The following is a 23,164-nucleotide window of genomic DNA, read 5'->3' on the forward strand; positions in this document are numbered from 1 at the left end:
TTACAATTTTGGCTATTGGATTCAAGGGGAATTATTGCGTTTTTAGGCCAAAATATTACCGAGCCACGTAATTTATTTGATTTGGACCCCTTCTTTTGTTTTCGCGGAAACGTGTAGGTGCAGGTGGAACACTGCCGCTCAGATAAGTGGATTTACGGGGTAGGATGGGTTTTTTGTTAAGTTTTAGGGTGGAAGGCCACGCGAGCAATCACGACCATTGCTCTCGCGTGGATTGCCAATGGATGATTTACGTGAAGTTAAACATTAGGGCGATAGAACAATAATATAAGATCGCGAAAATATTGTTTTGTTTTTGGATAAGTAATTACGTTTCTCCTAACCCCGGAGATCCCGAGAATGCGACCGCGGAAATAAAAATTCAAGTAAGCGGACATTTGAACTTTTGCGCCGAAACCTGTGATTACCGGCCGCAGGCCAACTCTGCGTTACCATCACGCCTGGAGCGCTACGCTCCCGTCGGTCGCCATGCGCCGACCTGTCGCTTAGCAACAGTCTCTACGCAGGCACCACCGACATAACCACGTGTTGCTGCTGCGAAGTAAATTACCTGGTAAATTAGTATATAGTGATAATTAATAGTTCCTTACGATCGGACCATCACCCAGAGGACATCGGATCACTAGGACAATCCATTGAGGACCAATCGAAGTCGAATCGACCCTCTATTCGACAGATAGCCGATATTGTCTCCAAGTGCGTATACGTCGTATCCGTGAGTCATTTTTTTTGTTCATTGTTAATAATGGTTATTAAGATTTAGAATAATTCATGCTGGATTCTCATCTCAGGGGATTATTTATCGGTTCGTTTACTTTATTAAGGGTATGCTCTGTGCGGTAGAGCCTAAATAACGCTAAAATCATGCAGTTACGTCTTTTTACGTTTTACGTTTTCCTATTGCTTAGCAATTGTTAACCCACAAGCCATGCCAGGGTGATACAATACTCATGACCTTGATGATGTCACGTACGTTTTGGGAATTTGGGAGACTATTCACGTATCAAGGAAATACTTTGCGCTAGTCGCCTATATGTTTGATTTTACGTTACTGCCTTCTCGAAATTTCGAGTCCTTTTGTACATTTGTGCCTTTTGGTTTATTTATATTCGAAAAATTAAAACTTATTAGGGTTTATCCGTATAATCCAAATAAATTGGAATTATTTGCGAATCGTTGCATTTACATGTATTCTCATGGGGTATTAGGTTGCGTTTATCGCCTACGGGTTTATTCTATTTTTTGTGTGCCTTAGGCTGTTGTGGTTACACTCCGCTGTCAAAAGTGTCAAATAATTTGTTGTCCTTTTCGAATGAATTTAAATTCGTTTATCTTACGCGCCTCCGTGAGAATCTCCCGCGTATTTTCTCTCGCCAAAGGTGGCGCCTCTGTTTAGAGTATATCCCGCGTCCGTCGTTTTAGCTGTTACGTTTTATGCTCTCGGAGCCCGTATGGTTTATAGCTTATGTTGCGTTATTAATTGCGTTTATGACGCTTTAAAATTTATTTAATGTATCAATTCTTAATGGGTTAAGAATTACAGACTGTAAGGTGAATTTTCGGGAACATTAATATTTTCTTATATATTTTCTTATATATTTCTTATGTATTTTCTTATATATCGTATATTTTCTTTTGTTTTATTTTGGTTTTTGATGAATTTATTGTATTAGATTAGATAGATTAAAGTTTGGGCCTCTCTCTCTCTCACAAAACATAGGCATTATATTTACATTATAATTAAGATTTACAATACTAGAGAAAATTGTATTTTTGTCATTATGATCGGAAACTGAAAAATATAGTTCCGTAATGAAATATTGAGTATGTGTTGGGTTTTGAATTTATAGAATTAATAGCCCAGTGACCAGCATACCCCGAACCACCCCTCTCTCCGCAACCTACATCCTGAGCAGCGTGAGCAAATACCACCTTTCCCTTGACCCTTTAGTTTTAAGTCATTAAGTTTACGTTTTAGATAGAGGTTTTGTCCGTTGTCGTGAGTTATCCGCTTCGGTTAGGTTTTCGATTTGTTATTTTCCGTCGAGACAAAAAATAATTGGCGCCCTTTTGAGCATCAAGGGAAAAGAGCGGGTTAACTGGTAAGTTTGTAGTTAATGAAAAATCTACCACGTTACAGTATATTTTGTCGCGAATTAAGCAGATATTTTATCTTCTCATTATTATTATCTTCATATTATCTTACTTGTAACACCATCCCAATCTCTCTCTCTCCCTTTATTTTTTTACAACATGGGGAAAAATTTCTGTACCTTTTCTCAAATCCATTACCAAAATTTCCCCATGCTATATTCTTAATCTCCATCATTTGGGTATACTAATGAGAATCACCTCCTCTTGACATCTCACGAGCCCGTCATCATTTTACTATTCATTCTGCCCGGTTATTGCTGGCAACTTTCCGTCTCTTCCTAAAATTCACCTATATAAAATCACTTTACTGTACCGACCTTGTAAATCCACTTCTTTTTACCACCCGCTGAGCCAGGTCCAAACCTCCCCTCAGACCCTTACCTGGTCCATTAGTGACCCTGCATTTCTCCACCCCCACTCTCTAGTTTTTAGCAATCTTGATGACAAACCCTATTTAACAAATCCAGTTTCCTCTCTTTGGATAATATCCTCTTTTTTTTTACCCAATAACATTTTTCCTTTCATCGTTCATCCTCGAAATGTCCTCCCTCTTCCCTTTCTCTTAGTCATATTGTACTTTGTCAGATTTTCAGTCTCTAAGTTAGTTAAGATTCAACCCGTGCAGTGTCGCATTACTTTTTACCACTATTAAGTGTATCCTCGTCTTAGTCAATTAACCGTCATTTTGAATCGTTGAAATAAGTGTAGTGTGTCCGATATTTTTTCTTCAACCCGTTCAAGTGTTACGTTTTATGGTTCTTCGAGTCCCCCATTCTATGAATGCATATGTGATATAAAGATTGATTCGGCGTATCACGTTTCATACGCTTAATTTTGTGTAGGTAACTAATCGAATTTACAAGTCGATTAGAATCAATTAGATTGTTACTAGTGGCGAAACACAGGCCTGTACTTATAAAAAATTAGATTCCTATGCTGCCGGGAATACTCGTCTACTTTCGAGAAAATAAGGGCCAGGATTCGACTGACGTGGTATGAAGTACCTTAAAATTCTTCAAAATACATGAATTAGAATAAATTAAATTATTCAACAATCAAATAATACTTATTACATAGAAAATAAATTTAATTTTTTCTACATGTGTATGACATCCTTCACAAGGGAAACTCTCTGGAAAAGATTCTAGAATTAGTTTTTTCTCGAATCGCTCAGCTTAACTTCACAGGTTAGCATTAACCAGAATTGAACTATTTTCCATCTTTGAAACTCCAATAAATAAATTATATCATAGTCACCTCGGTAATAAGGGATTCGTAGAAAATATATCGAGAAATTCAAGACGAATTTCGGTTAACTCATGGAATTAGTTTAACTTACCAGAATTTCCTGTTTTTCCAATGCTGAATCAGGAGTTGCAACATTAGTCTCAGCCTGGGAATCCAACAGTTCTTCGAACATTTCGAAATTCTCTAAAGTGGCTATGGGGATATCGACACCCAATTGAGTTTTTGCCGAAGACTCAGTATGGTAGTATGATGGTAGACATGAATGTCAACTTTGTAGATCCTCAATTTTATTGTTCAGGTGATATTGCTGGGCTCGCTCAATATTTTGGATGTCGTCTTGCAGCTTGCATATCAATAATTCACATTTGATGTCCAAATAGTTCATGAAGAACACTGTCAAAAATTTTTCTCAACTCATCTGATATTTATTTCATGAATTTTCAATAAAAAAAAGTAGAGTTAAACATACCTTTGAACGGATCATTGTTCCGATAAAAAAAAGTAGAATTAAACATACCTTTTAACGGATCATTATTCCCTTCATCACGTAGTGATTGCATTTGTTTCTGCAATTCAAGTTTTCTGTCTCCTTTGGTTTGTGGAAGTCTCTAAGAACGACCTGCAGAAATGGTTGTTTCTGCATCAGTACGTGGTTATATTGCATTGCAAGTATTCAACTGAGACGAGGTGTTCATCACTATGCTGTCATTTTCGTCTTCATTAGCTTCAGTTATTGGCCTTAATGCAGTGCAATTTGTCAACATATGTGTAACACGTTTCTTTGAAATAATAATTTGTTGACTTTTATCACACTCACACGTATTTGATTTAATATCTGAATATTTTTTGTACAACTGTTGGAGTCTTCTCTGAGCTTTTTCATAATTATCTATAACCAATAAATCCACAATAAATCAAACGAAATGAAATCACGAATTACCCGAAGCTCAGATGTTAATACCCATAAAATATTTTTGTGGTTATGGTAGGTGAGGATATGGATACATTCAACGTTACCGAGGATTTGTCTTCAAATGGAGATTAAAATATTTATTCTGGAAATCAATGTTTTTCGGGGGAAAGGGTTCTATCGTGGAATCAAATTGCCATGCAATTGCTAAGAAAAATTATTCATTCATACACGCTTTGAATTTAACATTTCTAATAATTCACTTTGTTTGGCATTTTGGTTTTCCGTTTGGACGTGGTTGGGAGCGGGATTTTTTTATGGGAGAATAATTGACCGCAAATTTGGGTTTATTCCTTTTAGTATTACACGTGGTAATTATTTTGCCAAATTAATTAAATGATGGATTTGAACCGATACACTGTGTAATTTAAACGAACCGAAATTATGGAATTTTTATATACAGGGGGTTCCAAAACTGAACGTCCAAACTTTAAACTTAAGTTAGGGGTGAAATTCTGGATTGAAAAGTCCTGAGCGACTTTTTGTGTTCATTTTTTTCATTTCCCTTCCCTTCCTCTTACCCGCCGTCGCCAGCCATCTCTTTCTGCCGCCACAGGGGAGTAGTACCGTAGGGTGGGGACACCACCACACTCGCACGTTTTCCTCACCGTCGTGCGACCGGTTATCCCACGCCCCTGATTCGTCCAACTTCAACCCTAAATAAGTTGAAGAGGGTGCGTCTGATCAAAAAGTCGCTCGGGACTTTTCGATCCAGAATTTCACCCCCAACTTAAGTTTAAAGTTTGGACGTTCATTTTTCGGACATCCTGTACGTTGGTTTAACCGCGGATTAGATGAAACAGAAATTTACAAGATACTTTGGGCGAGTGGTTCTTTCCATGGGAAAATTCAGACCGAGGTGATAAGTGGGTCAGCCAGTCTCGTCGGTGACCAGAGGTCAACCGAATTTGGCCGACGAGGCTGGCTGCCCTCCGTCTTCGGATTTAAATCTGAACAATCCGCCCGCCTTCGTCTTCTTCAGAATGACGAAATTTAGTCCGTTGGGAGTTGGTCTGGGTGTTCGTTGTCGATGGGAAGAAGACAGAGCTGGTGGATAAGCCTCTGGAGCACTGATGTGGCCGTTTTTAAATCCACAACTCTGATGAGTCCATCATTACCAGGATGAACCGCCTGGCCCGTGCAAGTAGCCACTTACACGGTGGAAATCTCTCATCCGAAATGAGAACGACCGATCCGATGATGATGTTGGCTCTTGGATATTTCCATTTGGGATTGGAATGGAAGTGGTGGATGCACTCTTGCGACCATCTTCGCCAGAAATCTTGCACCCTGTTGGTGATCAACTGCCACCTGTCGAGGTGTGGAATATTTTCCTCGGGTAGTGATGGCTCCGGAACCGTGGTGATGGATCCGCCGATGAGGAAGTGCCCTGGAGTGAGCACTGAAGTGTCCGCTGGATCGTCCGAAGTGGGTGCAATGGGCCGAGAATTGAGAACCGCCTCAACCTGCACTAGGAGAGTTGTAAGTTCTTCTAGGGACAGAGTTGAGGTCCCAATTGTCCTCTGGAGATGGCGTTTGACGGATTTAACAATCGCTTCCCATTTTTCGCCGAAATGTCGAGGGCCTGCTGGGTGAAAATGCCAGGTGGTTCCGTCTGCTGCTAGAGCGGCCCGAATCTGATCCGATTCAGCTGAGGCCTGAGCAAATAGTTGGTTCAGGACTCGATTGGCTCCGAAGAAGTTCAGCCCTCTGTCACTGGTTTTTGAGGCTGGGATTCCTCGTCTGCCCGTGAACCGTTTGTAGGCTGCTATAGATGCCTGGGTGGTATATTCGGTTACCGCTTCGAGATGGATGGCTGAGGTGGAGCAGCAGTCGAAGACCAAGATGTAGCCGTTCTGGGCCCGATAGCCCGATCCTTTCCACCGGAGTATATTTTTGGTGAGCCGGCAAAGTCGACTCCAGTGTGGGTGAATGGCCTGGATGGTTGAATCCGTGGTGGTGGCATCTGACCCATCAGTTGTTGTGCGAGCTCTCCTCTGTTCCGAACCCAGACAACACATTGATGGATGTGTGTTCTCACAGGAGCTCTACCGCCAATGAACGAGTACCTTTGCCTGGTAAAGGCCAGGGTGAGCTGGGTTCCGCCGTGATGAGACCGTCGGTGTGCATCTCCGATAACCAGATCCGTGAATCTGGAATGTCGTGGGAGTACCGCTGGATCGATCTCCTTAAAGTCCAGGTGAGCATTGTGGAGACGGCCGCCGGTCCGTAAGATTTGTTGGTGGTCTAGGTAAGAAGTTAGCCTAGATATTGGAGAAGTATTTGGTAATTTTCTGTCACTTACCAGGATCCGGATCTCCTCGTTGAAGTGATGGTGGTGTATCCTTTTCATCCAGAAAAGTCTAGCTTCTTCGACTTCTTTTGGAGTGACAAACCGTTGATCTAGAACTTCTATCCGCTGTAGCCGCCATCCGAGCCGATTGACGAGTGTCGTTACTCTCAAAATTTTGTTGAGATCGTTATGCCGCTCTAGGAGTTCATTGCCCTCCTGAGGGCTGATGACACCGGGATGTGCTAAGGATGGCTTTTCCTGAAGAGTCGCCGCTGCCTTGGATCCGACTGATGAGACTGGCCAATGGTGTGGAGGGAAAACGAGCCATGGTGGCCCATTCCACCACAGTGGATGGTGATGAAGTTGTTCCGGTGATAGCCCCTGTGAGGCACAGTCTGCTGGGTTGTCCGTTCCGCTGATGTGAAGCCACTCTCCGTTGGGTATGGCCTCTTGGATTTTTAGAACACGGTTTTGGACGTATTCTTTCCAGCGAGATGGATGGGATTTAACCCATGCTAGAGCCACCGAGAAGTCCGTCCAGAGGAAGATGGTTGGTTGGGTTAGCTCCAGCTGTTTGATGGCGTAGCACGTGAGCTTCGTCAACAGCCCTGCTGCTGTTAGCTCAAGTCTGGGTACAGTCACTTTCTTAAGCGGGGCGACACGTGTTTTGGCGCACACCAAAGAGATGATTGGAGCCATACCTGGTTTTTCCGTGCGAAGATAGACTACCACCTCCATGGCGAGGTTGGAGGCATCCGCAAAGCCGTGAATTTGGAGGTTGGAGATCGTGGAGTCGAGGTGGAGCCACCGAGGAACTGCGATGAGGTTGACGTGGCTTAGTTCTTCCCTGAACTAATAGCAGCGTCTGATGGTGGACATGGGAAGTGGATCATCCCAACCGACCTTGATGAGCCACAGTTCCTGCATGATGATTTTGGCGTTGATGGTTACCGGAGAAATGAAGCCCAATGGATCAAAAATATGGGCGATTTCCGATAGGATGAGCCGCTTGGTGACTGGTTTGGTGGAGAAGGTCTGTGGTTTAAATTGAAAGTTGTCTTGATGTGAGTTCCAGCACAATCCAAGCACCTTGATGACCTGCTCCTTTTCTTGAAGGTCCGATGAAGATAATGGAAATGGTGGAGGTGACAGCCCAAGTTGGCTGAGGACCTCGGGACAATTGCTGGCCCATTTTTGAAGGAGGAAGCCGCCCGCCTTACAGAGCCCGAGGAGCTGAGTGATAATTTCTCTCAGCTCGGCTGGTGATTCCGCTCCGCCGTAGATATCGTCTACGTATCTGCCTTTGGAGAGTGAGGGTACCGCCTTTGGATACAGATGTCCGTCGTCCGCCGTGAGCTGCTGGAGAACTCGAAGAGCTAGCCATGGAGCACAAGTTTGGCCGTAGGTGACTGTGGTGAGTTGGAACGTAATGAGTTGATTCTCATCTCGCCAGAGGATACGCTGGAGGTTCCAGTCGTCCGAGTAGATCCTGATCTGCTGTAACATTTTGACAAAGTCCGTGCCGAAGACGTACCTATGTCTTCTCACCCAGAAAAGCACGTCTGGAGCGTCTACCTGGAGTTTTCCGCCGGCATGGAGGATGCCATTGAGCGACGTACCGGTGGAGGTGGAACTGGAGCCGTTAAATACGACTCGAAGCTTGGTGGTTGTGCTATCCGGACGGAGCACTCCGTGATGTGGAAGATAGTACACTGGAGATCGTTCCGAGGTGTCCACTACTCGCTGCATCTGCCCAAGAGCCACATATTCTTGGATGAGGTCTCGGTACAGCTTACCGTAGATGGAATCTCTTTGGAGTCTACCCCTGAGCTGGTGAAGTTGCCGAAGACCCTTGGGTTTTGAGACCCCACAGCCCTTGATTTGAGGGGTAGTCTTACAACATACCTCCCCGTTGGATCCCGAGTGTGGGTGAATGGAAATTGTTGCTCATATTCGAGCCCTTCCTGGGTGAGAGGGGTGTTGCTCTGAGCTGGCAATACCTCCTGGGTCCAGAACCTCTTCAATAGTGCCAGCAGTTGCTCGTTCGGAGTCTCTCGTATTGCAGCTAGAGAGATTTTGATTGAACAGCTTGAGCAACAAACTGGGCCCGAAATGACCCAGCCGAAGGTGGTGTTCTGGCCGACGATTTGGTTATCAGTGGATTTAACCACTTGGTCTCCGGTGATTTGGCCGTAGAAATCTGCACCGATGATGACATCTATGGCACCCGATTTTCGAAGACTTGGATCCGCCAGTTGGAAGTGTTGCAGTTCTCCGATGGATGGTGACTCACACGAAATAGAGGGTAATTTTGCGTGAGTTTGCCGAGGATGTGGGCCCATATTTTGACAAATTGACTCAATGCGGTATGATGAAAAAAACCTTGCCAGGTTATGGTTTTCGGAAACCTCGCATGGGCTATTAATCTACTCTACTTACATGATGACCAATACTTAGGCCATTACCCACTGCCAAGGGGGGGTTTGGAAAAATCCAAACTGTCGGCGGGTTCAGATGGCCGAAGGACACTTAGAAACCATGACTACGCCGGGTCACAAGTGACATGCAGGCATGGCTCCCGCGGGGAAACTCGGGGCGGTCGTCCTTGGTGTCAGCCTGACACCCAGAATGTGCAAGGTGGATAATGGTATTTGGGATTCAAAGAAATAGAATAGAAGAAGAGGAAGACAAGAGAAGAGGTGACTCTAATTTACATTCATATCTCCAACCGGGCCAGGGTTACCTGGAGAAGGTTACCGGGTTCCTGTCCCACGACTCTCGTCTCCGACAACGAGAGCTGGTTAGTCGCATTCATTCCTTCACTTATCGTCGCCGCCGTTTCTTATTTCCGAGTACGCTTCCACGCATTTCAACCACATGTATTCTCTACAAAAATCCGCGAACACGGCGAATGACTCTCTCGACGACACGAGCGCTGGTGCCGCCTGGGGCCATGGGCGATTCCCGATGATATTCGCGATGCACTCCCGCTGTGGTGCATATATTGGACAGTCCATCACGAAATGCTGGACTGTGTCTCCTTCCTGGTCGCACTCGCACTGTTCACGCAACTCTACTATCGCAGCTTCCGTGGATCGTCCTGGCAGAAAGCCATATTCACGTCCTGATATTTTGTCCTCGCTAAGGACTTTCGCCGTCAGGATACCGTGAAGGACCTTTTCGAAAAATTTCCCGACAACCAACAAGAGGCAAATGAGACGGTAGGATTTGGGGTCGGACACATCCTTGTGAACTCCTTTGAGGAGAGCACAAAGTGTGCCGACTTTCCAAACGGTGGGGAAAACGTCGTGCTTAAGGCAGGCGTTGAAAAGTCTAGTGAAGATGTGAGGCATCCTCATGACCGCGACTTTGAGGACCCTAACTTCTGCTAAATCGCATCCTGGGGCTTTGTCGTTCTTAAGGGTCTTTACGAGACCCTTAAGTTGGTCTTAGGCCCTTAGGTTCCTCACGCGTTCGCGGATGTCGGTCTGTTCCTGTGTGTCTTCGTTGGGGTCATCGTCGGGTACGTGTGTGTCCAATAGTACCTCAGCAGTCGGACGCATTGTAAGTGTCGTGCCATTCGCGGTTCTAAGTGTGCTGAGTACCGTGCCTACATGCAATTTATCAGCCGCGTATTTATAATGGAAGCTCCAGGGATTCGCATTTCTTTCCGTCGTTATGTAACCGCGCCAGCTGTTTTCTTTACAAGCCCTAAGTAGCCTAGTATACGACCGCACGACTACACGATACCTATTCGATTCAATTTTTCGCGCGTCAGGGTTAGTTTCCCTTCGGTAGCCGTTACGGAGACGACTGACCAGCTTGCATTTGCTGGTCAGCTCCTCGGTCCACCACGGATTCGCGCGACGGAAATGTTTACGGTGCGGTATCGAACCTTGGCAGGCTTTGGTGAGTACGTCACCCAGTATGTCTGCCATTCTCTCAACATCCGCTGGAACATCCGGCGGATGGTCCGCGAATTTCTCACGGGGCTCCTTATCGAGGGTCGCCTCGAACTTTTCCCAGTCGGCCCGACGAACGTTGAACCGCGTGGTAGAGCCCTCGCCGACCCCCGAGTTATTGACGCGCTGTGAGGAACTCCGGATCGCTAAACGAAAGAAGACCGACGTGTGGTCACCGGTGGACCACTCGTCCTCCAACCTCCATGCACGTATGAATTTATACATGCCAAGGGCGGCCAGTGTGACATCGATGAACGACGTACCTGCAGCACCCCTGAAGGTTGGGCCCTGCCTAGCATCATTCGCGACGCGGAGACGGAAAGACTCGATGAGTTCACCCAGGAGGACACCACGGTCGGTGGTCCTGCGGCACCAAAGGGAGTGTTGGGCATTGGCATCTGCCGCCACCAGAACGCGACGACCCTGAGACAGCGGACGACCTTTTCGAGCTGCCTCGGGTGGATCTCTATGTCGTCCGAGTTCTGAAAATAATTCGAGACGACGAAGAAGGACCCACTGGGGACGCGGGCTTCAGCACAAACACAATATGCTGTACTTAATTGGGAAACGTAAGCAATCTCCACGATGAAGTTGCACGCCACTACGGCCACCCACAGTCCCTGCGTTGACCACGCGGCAATACGCATTCCGAGTCCTAGGCCGCAGATGGCCCAGGTGTTCGCCTCACGAATGGCATACGGCTCTTGGAGCAACAGTATGTCCAGACGTTCTTTGGAAACAAGCTCGAAGACCTCCCCAGTTACTGCAATTGAGCGGGACATGTTCAATTGCAGTATTCTAACGTCGTGTTGCGCGCCCGCTCCCTCGATCGCGGGGGTCCGGAGAGGATGACCTATTAGAACGGGGGGTATCGGTGAGCCTCCGGTCGCGACGCGATGACTCTCGATCCTACCTAAAATAACGTGGCACTCGCGAATCCTACCTAATAAATGAGTAGACTCACCGGTTGATGGTCTTGAAGATCCAGGCGTTGGCTGTCTCGGCTGCACAGTCAATCCCTCGTTCTCTGCGACGTCATCGTTGACAGCACGAAGGCTGGAACCTTTCCGTCGTCGGGAGGGCAGTACCTCGGCGCACGGCGGGCTACTACGAACCCTTGAGGGCACCACCCTCCTTGGATCCCTCGTTGTAGTCGCTGTCGATGTTTCTCTGGCATGCTGGGAGGCGATGCGCAGACTTCGCCGCATGACGGACGCATTATTCTGCCCCCACGGAGATCCGATTGGGGGCAGCTTAGCCTCCGGAATTTTGTTGCAATAATGCCCTGCGTCATGTTTGGAAGAAGACGATACGGTTGCCTGCCGTGCCAAAAGGCAAGAGCTGAAAAGTAAAATAAAAAGTAAAGAATAAAAAGGATCAAGTATTAGATAGGGCGGTTCCCCGCGGCACCGAGCTGGGTATTTCGGGACGCTGGGCGCCGTCCCTGGGAGGGACCTTCCGGTTCTCGCCGAGCTGGGTAGTTCGGATCGGAGCCCGGTGTAGGCGCTGAGGGAGTGCTCCACCTCGACTCCCCTTGAAAGAGGAGCAGAGAAGGAGCACACCCACAGAAAGGGGTAACCCATTCATTTCACCCGACGACCCACCCCGCGAACCTTCCCTTTCCCGAGGGATACCCATCCACTCGCTCCCAGACCGAGCCCCACGTCTGGCGTCGCGTTTTCGCCGGCCTCCACCGTTGCGGGAGGTTCCGACTACTAACGCGTGGCTGGAACTGGTTGCGAGAACCGCAAAGTCCATGCCCTTCGCACTGCGAAGCAGCCTGTCCCCCCGCACCCCCATCCATGCGTGGAACTACCCCTCCACCAACCGATTTCGCACTCCACCACGTGGGACCACCCCTCCACCAGCCGATTTCGCCCTCCCTCACGTCTCCCTAATGACCGCGACCCCTCCCCAAGACTCCCCGAACCCCCACGGAGGATTCCCGAACGATTCCGCGGGCAGCCCCTCCGAATCTCTCCAAAACGGCGCGACCCCTTCTCCAAAACTTCCCAAGTATTTGGGAGTCCGGCCCACCCCACCTCCACCTAATCCGCGACCCTCCTCCTCCGAACCACCCCTTGGGCACAGGGGTTCACCCTGCACCCGTAACCCCCCTTTGGTATAATTATTGAGACCCCCCAAAAGGGGGATCCCAATCCTTACACCAAGTTCGACTCAGGGTACGCGGGGTCGTCACACCCCGTGTGTAAGGGCGGTTTTACCCGCCATTACACCCCCTGCGGGAGGACCGCAGGGACAATGACTTGCCCTGGTACTGCTGGAGGCACTTGCCTTGGCCGATGATCCGCTGGATAGGTGACTGCTGGTTGCGTGAGTGGTGTCCGCCGACACCCGGTGAACCCGAGCCGTGGTGGTGGAAGTGACCGTTGATTTATTGGCCGGAGTCCTGGTCTCGCCCTTAAGGTTTTCCAACCCTCGAGCGATGGAGGAGAGGAAGTTGAGGAACTCTTCTAGTGTTGGCATTTCCCTGGAGTTTCCGAGCTTGAGTTCCCACTTCTCTCGTGTGTCTGGGTCCCGTAATGTCCTGATCAGATGGCCGATGATCATATCCCAATGCTCTGTTGGGGCTCCGAGAGTCTTCAGAGCGTCCATGGCCTCCTTGGTGGTGTATATGATGGTTTGGATGGTCTTGGCTGTCTTGATCTTGACTGGGGTCAAGGCCAGGATCCTATTGAGGTGAGAGGCTACGAGAACCCGTTTGTTCTCGTACCGATTTCTTAGGGCCTTCCAGACCGTTGCAAAATTGCCATTGGAAATCCTTCCATTGTCGTTGGAACTCCTTCCATGAAGCGTTGGCTTGGGTTTGGTAGGCTTCAAGAACTCCCTCCGATGCTTCCTCCTCTGATAACTGGGTCAATCTTTCGTAGATCCCGTCCAGCATCAGTTGCCTCCGTATTTGAAGGCCGATTTGCGCCTCACTTTTAATAAGAGCAACACTTTTTGTTTTGGGTGATTCGGGGGCCATTCCATGAGGTTCTGATTTGGGTGGATTGTTAAATGCCGTCACTGGTCTCTCCTCCCGCTGTCTCTCCACTATAATTTCCGTGGAGCTGATGGAGCCTTCGGAAACTTGACTATCCTCCGGGTTGTGGAGCTCGGTTTTTTCCACATTGTTATCGGTCATGATAAATTGGAATGTCCGATGGGTTACCGACGATGTACTGGTGTTAAGGTACTGTGCGCCGCCGCTTTCCCTTGGGTCCGTAGTGGGGATGGATGAATTGTGTAACTCGTGGGCCGTAAGTTTTCACTGTGGCACTCGAGCTACGGCCGATGGTTTTGGGTTGTACGAGGTGTTGGGTTGCCGATGTAAACAAACCCGAGAACAACGCACTATCCGAACACTATCCGATAGCAATAAACCCGCACAGCACTTGGAAAATTCCCGCATGTTTGAGTCCGTGCGAGTGGTCAAGTGAACTCCTAATGTCCGTCTAATTGGCACGAGGCGTCCTTTTCCGAATGGATTTTTTCCGGATTTTTCACAAAACACTCCCGATCCGGCTCGAAGGACCAATGTTTGGAATTTTGGTTTTCCGTTTCGACGTGGTTGGGAGCGGAATTTTTTTATGGGAGAGTAATTGATCGCAAATTTCGGTTTTCTCCTTTTATTATTAAACGTGGTAATTATTTTGGCAAATTAAATACATGATGGACTTGAACCGATACACTGTGTAATTTAAAGGAACCGAAATTATAGAATTTTTATATAGATTGGTTTAACCGCGGATTAGACGAAACAATAATTTACAAGACACTTTTGGCGAGTGGTTCTTTCCATGGGAAAATTGAGACTGAGCTGATGAGCGGGTCAACCAGTCTCGTCGGTGACCCGAGGGCAACCAAATTTGGCCAACGAGGCTGACTGCCCTTCGTCTTCGGATTTAAATCTGAACACACTCCTTTTTTATTATTCTCTCTCATTGAATTGCACAGTCATGATAAATTCAATTGACTTTGTAAATTGACATTTTTATTTGCACGACCGTTATGAAATTAATTATCGATGCATCAATGATATCGCATAATGCCGAATCGCAATATTAATCATAATACGTTTTCGCACATTATCTTCAAATGATATAAATTCTGACGATGTCAAAAATCGTTTGATGTTATACATCCCGACATCTCTGGATGGACAGGGCGTTTTGAATCCATCAAACGTTTGCTCAACTTTGAAAGCGGTCAGACCAATGCCATTGACGTCACCATCATCCATTTCACACTTCACGTACAATTTTTTTATCAAAAAAATAGAATCATCGGACAGCTGCACAATATTATTAGGATACTTAGAAGTCAGGATTTTATCTTTATATATTACTCAATCGAAAGAAAAAAATTCATTGAAATCTGTTAGTTCAACAACATTACTTTTAACAATATCTCGAACTATTTCACGGTTCCATGTCTTCATATTGTCAGATGAATCTAAAGGTCGAAGTCTATTAACTAACTGTGGAAGTACTTGGATTTTCGAACCAATTAAATTTTTCCATTTTCCAATGTAATGCTCTCCCCAAAAATCTGGCATCATCTCCAACGTGTCCAAGATGATGGAAAACCATCGTTTATGAGTCAGATCCGTAATACGTGGGCAGGAAATGTCCAAATAGTTTGAGAAATTTAATCGCTATTTCTGTATAATCGATTACTCACTAAGGATTACAAAGAATACGAGTCGCAACATGTAATAAAAAAAATACTGCGTTGCCTTCCAGTGGAAAAAATCTTGGACGTCAAATTTCTTTCGCTGGAATTCCTCTGGCACGAATGGTGAAAGCGATTCCATAGACATTTTCAAAATTAACAATTTTTCTTTGGATATTTTATATTCATTCCTTTCCCTAATCTCCTTTTCCCCGAGATTTATCATGACATTCAGATAAAGTACCTGCATTTTATCCAGAGGTACATCTTTTATTGGATCGAAACCAAGAATACCAATCAATGGTGACACAAGAGGTTGTTTGCTGGCTCATTTTGAGCTTGATTACAGAAATTTTCTTTCGCTCGAAATGGACAATTTGATTTAGTATATACCCTTTTTTTATTTACAGTTTTCCCCGCAATAGTACATCTCATGCATGCAAAAAAAACAGATAGACGTTTGATGCATTTGAGAAATGCTTGAGCTAGACTATTAATGTTGGAAATCCTACTAAATTCAGGGCCCACCGTTCCCCCGCAACGACAGTTTGACCACTCCACCCCTGGATCAAAACAAACCTCTGTTGCCAGGAGCATAATTGGGATAATTTATTTCGGCTACAAAATGGTCCATATACATTGACACGTCTTTTGGTTTTGATAAGCCGCAGTACGCACCTACAGTAAATTGAGTCACTGCATATTCTGAATGGAATATAGTCATAACGATGGGCCATAACTGTGCTTTCGTAGTCCTAAACCGTTTCATTTCATCGATAAATACTAATGCACGGATTGTTTCTTCGTCATAAACCATTCGGTCGACCAACAGTTCCTTTAGAAGAAATGAATTGCTTTATATTGGTTTTGTGGATAAATCCTAGCAATTAAGAAACTGCGGGAGGTAACTCACTGTATCCTTCATCCCTTAGAATTTCAAAAAACTGACTGAAAACCTTCAATGTCGTGCCTGCCAGATTTTCCACTGTGCATTTGTAGATTTAGTCTTAGAAACTTGGAGGTTTCGGCTTATAAGACAGATTGCTCGAAAAATATATTAAAATAAAATATATTTTCATATATTTTATAAATAAATTAAAAGATTGAAAAAATCGATTTTAGAATATTCCCGGACCGCTAGAAAAATCGGAAATCGTCTCAAGAATCCGATGGCGCCGGCCAAATGACCGTGGCTATTATCTTTCCAAAGATATGGAAGAAAAACGGTGGGATCCCAAATCCAGGGCTTTTTCGCTCTAAGAGCCATAGCAACCGAGAAAAACGCGAAAAACGGAAGAATCGGATTTAGAATATTCCCGGACCTCTAGAAAAATCGGAAATCGTCTCACGAAGCCAATGACGCCGGCCAAATGACCGTAGCTATTATATTTTCAAAGATATGGGAGAAATATGATGGGATCCCAAATCCAGGGCCTTTTTGCTCTAAGAGCAATAGGAGCCGGGAAATACCCGAAAAACGGACAAATCGATTTGAGAATATTCCCGGAGCGCTAGAAAAATCGGAAATCGTCTCAAGAATCCGATGGCGCCGGCCAAATGACCGTAGCTAATATATTTTCAAAGATATGGAAGAAAAATGATGGGATCCCAAATCCAGGAGCTTTTTACTGTAGGAGCCAAAGGAGCCGAGAAAAAGGCGAACAACGAAAAAATCGAGTTTACAATATTCCCGGAATCCTAGAAAAATCGGAAATCATCTCACGAATGCAATGGCGCCGGCCAAATGACCGTAGCCATTATATTTCCGGAGAAATGGAAGAAAAACGGTGGGATCCCAAATACAGGCCCACTTGCTCTAGGTGCCACAGGACCCGAGAAAAACGGAAAAATCGATTTTAGAATTTTCCGAGGAGCCGAGAAAAAGGCGAACAACGAAAAAATCGATTTTCGAATATTCCCGGACCCCTAGAAAAATCGGAAATCGTCTCACGAATCCTATGGCGCCGGCCAAATTGCCCTAGGTATGATATTTCCAGAGATATGGAAGAAAAATGGTGGAATCCCAAATCCAGGCCCTTTTTGCACTAGGAGCCACAGGAGCGGAGAAAAAGGCGAACAACGCAAAAATCGATTTTAGAATATTCCCGGACCCCTAAAAAATCGGAAATCGTCTCACGAATGCAATGGCGCCGGCCAAATGGCCGTAGCTATTAGATTTCGAAAGATATGGAAGAAAAACGGCAGTAGTAAGTGGGCACGATTGGCGAATTTATTCCAGGAATCGTCCCCCTTCCCCCCTTTTTCCAGACGTGTCCGAACACGTTTTCCCCATTGTCCTTTGAGGCGGACGTCGCCGCTCTAGGGCCCCCTGGGGTGAGGGTCCCCAAAAAATCTCAATGTCAAACCGACAGGAAGTGGGCGGTGGGCGGTGGGCGGGTGGCGAAGGAATGCGAGCAGGTCCAAAAACACTTAAAACCATCCCATTGTTATGCAATGGAATGTCGTTCACGTGTTAAGGGAAACTGGCCCATTATTTTTTTTTAGATGGAGTATTGGGCAATGCCCTGGCATGAATGGCGCAGTAAATGGATGCTTTTTTTTACAGGTTTTTAGGGCAATAAATTTTCCCTTTCTATGGAAGACCGTTGGAAAAATTCTCAACGATGTCTCCTTTTTTTTGACTAAGTTTTTCTCTCTCTTTCTTTTATTGCATGTTGTTTCCTTTCAAAAGGTTTTTTTATTTTATTTAAAGATCAAAAATGTTTTTTGCCTTCCGTCTTTTTTTATACCTGAAAAGATGTTGAGGGTTTTTCCATAAATAATTCAACACAGGGTTTAAATTTTATCTTTTTTATATTTCATAAAAATCGTAGGATACATTTTACAAATCATATGTGTATGGTTTTTTTAATATGAGTGCATTCTGTAAGCCCCTCCCGCGAATTTATTCAAATAATTGAAACAATTATGGAATAATTCTCCAAATAATTGATACAAATATCCGAGATTTTCGTGGGGTATTGTACGTCGAAGATCATCGCGAGCCATGAGATACATCTCCTGGAAATTTTTGTGTATGCGATGATAAAGATCCTCCGTGGCAGGCATTCTATTGTATTCCATATAATTCGTAGCAATGCCTGCAATTGATCGTACAAGCGATTCGTTATATTCCTGGAGAGGCAATGTCTCCAAGAAATCCAGCCACTGATTAATCCATGCAGCCTTGTTTTTCAATGTAATGATGCTCTGCCTCATTATCATTATGGGAGTCTGATTTGCATCATCATTACGAACAAAGGTCACGCAGGGATTTTCAAAACTACGGTCGAATTTCACGTTTATGGCCCCAAATTCCTTTGCAGGTACATTATGGTTGATCTTTGGCTGAAACTTCTCAGGGTCAAAGTAGTCGGTTACGGCATCCAAATCGTTGAAAAAAAGGGTCCATTCTTCTCGTGTCATTGACAATATGGCGCGTTTCGGGCGTACGCCCATAAATTGCACAACCGGGACGAATTGACCGAAACCCGTAACTTTTAAACCGACACGAATTTGTTTTGTCTCTGATCTATTCAAAGATATAACTTGAGACAATACCACATGCTGTTCAGCATCACTGAATCCCTTTTGTTTGGCACTTTCCATGTTGAAAAAATGAATGGATGAAATGGGACGACTGAATAAAATCCACCGCGAGCACCCGCGTTTTATAGCGCTACGTATGAGAGTGGAGGGGACAGAATCCCCCACTATGCACATGATAAACCTATAACCGTCAAACATTATCCCCCACCGCAGGGAGTTCTGCGGCGGCGGCGTCACACATGCGCCTCACTTTCGCGGTTTTTGTATGTTGCGCGGTACCCCCACTCTTACCATGCAGCCTTCCTATACCGATTTTTTTTTGTTAACTCGAGTGACGCATTTGTTGTCATTCGTTAAAAGGCATTGCAATAGTAAAAATGTCTAAAAACTTTGGAAGTTATGCTTTGGAGTCCCTTAAAAACCATCTCGCGGATCGCAAATCGTATGAGGGACGACAAAAGCCTCAATTTCGCCAGAAAACACTACACGTATGTGTTGATAAATATACAGATGATGATTACCTAGACAGTGAAGATAGTGATGACATGTGTATTCCAGCAAAAGCGCGGAAAATCGCGATAGGGTCAGGATTGGAATGCGAAGTGGAAGATTTCCTTGTTGATCCTTCTGGTGTTTGTAAATACAAATTCCTTGGTGAGACATGGAATAAAATCCATATCAGATATCGCAGGGATAAATTACCCGGTCAAGATGAGAGCATAGACATGTGTACGACATTTAAAGTATGTTACAATGAAGAACCTGCAGAATCTAATAGAAAAATCAAATCAAATTTTCAAATGAGATATAATCCTCCATCACTGAGAAGCATTGCAATCGCGAATTTATTAAATGAAAGGAAATATGCGAAAAATGCAAAAACTTTGGCTGTGGTTACTAAAGCAATTGTGCATAATAGTGATGTTATATTATATAAAATGTCGAAGTCAAATGGTTTTTTCGACTGCATAGAACACACAAGATTATGCAAAGCCGGAGTGGGGTAAAAACTCTATTGCTACCACTTTTTTAGGGTGTGTGAGGAAGAATATTATCTCCCTGCGGGGGAGGAGACATTGGTCTACAAGAAAGGAAATGGACCAATCATTGACCTTTCCTTTCAATAGCCAACAAATGCAAAACAAGTGGGGGGCGAAAAAAAGCAAAACTCGAGCATCCTTCCTCATCAGCTATTCAAAGCACCCCCCACCAAGACCAAATTTTCAAAAAAGTGTGGAAAACTTAGCCCCTCCTCTAAACTAGGGATGCATCAAGGAACCCAGTGAGATCATCGTACTGCATTTGCGTTTTTTACGTCAAAATGACATCAAGTCAAGTGATCTCATCTCCAAAATCCAGTTATCAATCAGGTTATCAGCCTGGAACTTTTAAACCTAAAAAATCTAAATATTGTGGAATCAACGCGAATAAAAATGGAATTAAGATAATTAGTGATCGTGTAGTGAAATATAACAGTGATGAGAAAAAATCAATTGAAAAAATAGTGAAAAAAGTGAAACTCCAACGACATGAGATTTCCAAAACAGGTCCTGTCATAAATATTGACTCTGACCTTCAAATGGTTGAAAAGAAGACGAAAAACTCAACCAGACGATTGGGCCATAAATCACCCGGTAGCACTTAAAGTGACTCTAAAATCCTGAAAGTCAATAATAAAAAAACAAGTGAAATCGTGCAAGTGAGTACAGAGGAAAAAAAGTTATGGATTAATATGCTAGAAAAAGATCTTGACGTGTTCAATCAAGTGAACTATATTGATAAGAAAAAGGATCTGAAAAAATACAGGCTCGCGAAAAACGTTTAAAACTCGCGGAAAAAAAGAAGGCCGACTTTATCGCCCGCGAAAAACGTCGCGAACTAGCTAAGGAAAAACAAAGACAATTTAGAGCTCGCGAATCAGAAAAAAATCGATGCAAGGACCACACATCGAAGGATATCATCCCTGAGACCATGATGGAATTGGATTCATCGATCGAGATCATTCCCAGCACTCCATCAGTCATCAATTTAATCCTGGAACGCGAGGGTGAAGATGCTCAGCATGGATCATTGAATTTCGCGGCCTCAACCCCTACAAGTAAATATTTAATCAATCAATCATAGGAATTTTTAGATTAGATTGATTTAAGCTAATCTTGTATTATTTTTTTGTTTCAGAACCGCGAAAAACTATCGAGGAAATCGCGGCCGTTCTAGTCGCGTTGGGCGCGAATCTAGAACAAAGGAATCGCGAGGATGATCACGAAGTGCGATGCACTCCAACGCAGCGTCAAAAAGAGCTTGATCAAATTGCGATGCAATTGGATCAAAGCGGGGATGATGATGATGAAGGATTGGCCATCCAGAGTCTTGATTTCACCACGTTATCACCCAGTAACCGTTCGGGCTAAAAATTCATTAAACATGTTTGTATTTTTTTGAATAGCTGAAATAAAAGTCATAAATTTTATTGCATTACCGGTGAGTCTAGACTCTTTTTTTTTATTGCTAGGCAAAACCCAATATTCCCTCTCCTGTCCCCAGCCCTTTTTTTTTCTCGTAGAAGCTAGGGGAAATTTCTCTCGCTTCTTCTTCTTCTTCGTCGGACCCCTGAATCCTTTCGTTTATTGCCTCTTTCCTTCTAGTTGTTTAGAAGGTTTAGAGAACAATTTTGACTTTTTCCTCGTCTTTCCTACATTGATCCTTTGTCATCTCCCTCTAACTTACGGTTTAGAGGGTTGAGGGCGAATAGTGGGGCGAAAGTTACATAAACTGTGAGGTCCTACTATTTGTCCTCTTTCACCATCACCATCCCCGACGACTAGTGTCCAGCGTCAGTGTTTTTGTGTTTTTTGTTTATTTTAAAAATTTGTGTAAAATGGTGAAAGTCACCACTCACGGAGCGTGCCAGGAAGAATACGCCCGCGAGGTAAGTTTTTAAATATTGTTACGTGTCCCCCTTCGAAGACTCATTCATTTGTCTATGATCTGAACTTCGTCAGAATCACGACTGTCTTTTGGATATAACATTGGTCTTGTGTGTCTCTCTTCGGAGCTCTGACGTGTCACATCGTAATACTCTTTGTAACTAATAAACCGCCTTAAATATTTGTCAACCTGTGTCGTCTTTATTCTTCGCTGGATATAACATTGGTGTCAGAAGTGGGATTAATCAAAACCTACGAGCCTAGAAAATCTCTCTATCCTTCCGGCTTTGTTAACTGGACTTCCTACTTTTGGATTCCTGTTAACAAATCTTTGGAATTATTAAATTTGATGTCAAGCTGTGGAAAATTAGTTTTTTTTTTCCCTTTATTGGTGAGTCACTTTATTTAAATAATTATGTCGGGAAGAGGAAGGCGAAGACGAGCCACTTTGGAAGAGCGTCATGCTCCATTGGCTCCCCCCTATCGCCCTGATTCACCACTGGATGACGAAATACTCCACCATAATCCGACTTCCCGAGAAATTGAAGATTTGGGCAATCAACTTCGCAATGAATTCCAAAATCAATTACGGGACGCTGTAAATAGTATCAGAGAAGTTATTCGACAAGAGAGAGAGGCAGAACGCCGAACATGTCGCAATGACTCATAATATCCATGGAACCTTTCAAAACTGTATACCAGGAAATCAGGCAATTCCTATCGTTTTCGATGTCCACCAGAACCCTACTCCAGAGATCCCAGGAAATTTTACAGCCGATAATAATCAAACTGTTCCTGTCAATCCTGAACAACATCGTTCTGGGGAACTCCCTCATCCAAACGTTCCAGGAATTAATGCAAGTCAACTTTCAAATGTAGTTCAACCTGCAGTGATACTTCAATGCCCTACAATGTTTTCGTCGGCTCTGCAACCGGGTACTTCGAGGGAACCAAACACGTCACAATCAGTTCCAGCAGTCCTAGACATGACTCTTCAACATGGAACGGAAGCGCCGATTCCTACTGGTCCTCCCCAGTTTACCCCTGGTCAATCCCAGTACCCTCCAGGGAACCAAGTGCCACCATACCCTCCTCCGAGGAATCCAACAGATAACATTCTAAATTATTTCCCTTCTCACTCTTTTGCTTTTGCTAATTGTAATGATGCTGCACATGCTGACGCTAATCCTTTTCCTCACATCAATAATTTAGACTCAATCAAGCAAGACAAAATTTGCTTCTTTGACGAATTAACTCAACCAAATTTCAATATTTCTAGATGTTTTCAGGTGAAAAATGAAACTCAAGATCCAATTCTTGCTTTGGAATTGAAAGGAAAAATTAATGATCATTCTTGCTTTATGAC

At 44.5% G+C, this 23,164-nt stretch overlaps 1 protein-coding gene across 1 annotated transcript; it reads right to left on the bottom strand.

Annotated features, from left to right (window-relative positions):
- Window positions 1-5,239: 5,239 nt before the first annotated feature.
- On the bottom strand, window positions 5,240-9,025 carry LOC135164773 (uncharacterized). The gene is made up of 7 exons (XM_064125430.1): window positions 8,480-9,025; window positions 7,587-8,432; window positions 6,696-7,535; window positions 6,432-6,637; window positions 6,190-6,387; window positions 5,486-6,133; window positions 5,240-5,366 (listed from the first exon to the last, which is right to left on the bottom strand). Exons 1-7 carry the CDS (start codon window positions 9,023-9,025, stop codon window positions 5,240-5,242), a joined length of 3,411 nt encoding a protein of 1,136 aa, XP_063981500.1.
- Between the last annotated feature and the right edge of the window lie 14,139 nt (window positions 9,026-23,164).

Source organism: Diachasmimorpha longicaudata, chromosome 7, assembly GCF_034640455.1.
Source record: "Diachasmimorpha longicaudata isolate KC_UGA_2023 chromosome 7, iyDiaLong2, whole genome shotgun sequence".
Taxonomy (NCBI): Eukaryota; Metazoa; Arthropoda; class Insecta; order Hymenoptera; family Braconidae; genus Diachasmimorpha; species Diachasmimorpha longicaudata.

Bases quoted from the DNA above. Each gene is read 5' to 3' on its own strand.
- LOC135164773 (XM_064125430.1), bottom strand. From the start codon at position 9,025: ATGGGCCCACATCCTCGGCAAACTCACGCAAAATTACCCTCTATTTCG. The intron at 7,536-7,586 runs GTCGGTTGGGAT...CGCTGCTATTAG, and splicing joins AGGAACTGTGGCTCATCAAG to TTCAGGGAAGAACTAAGCCA. The intron at 6,638-6,695 runs GTAAGTGACAGA...CTTCTTACCTAG, and splicing joins ACGAGGAGATCCGGATCCTG to ACCACCAACAAATCTTACGG.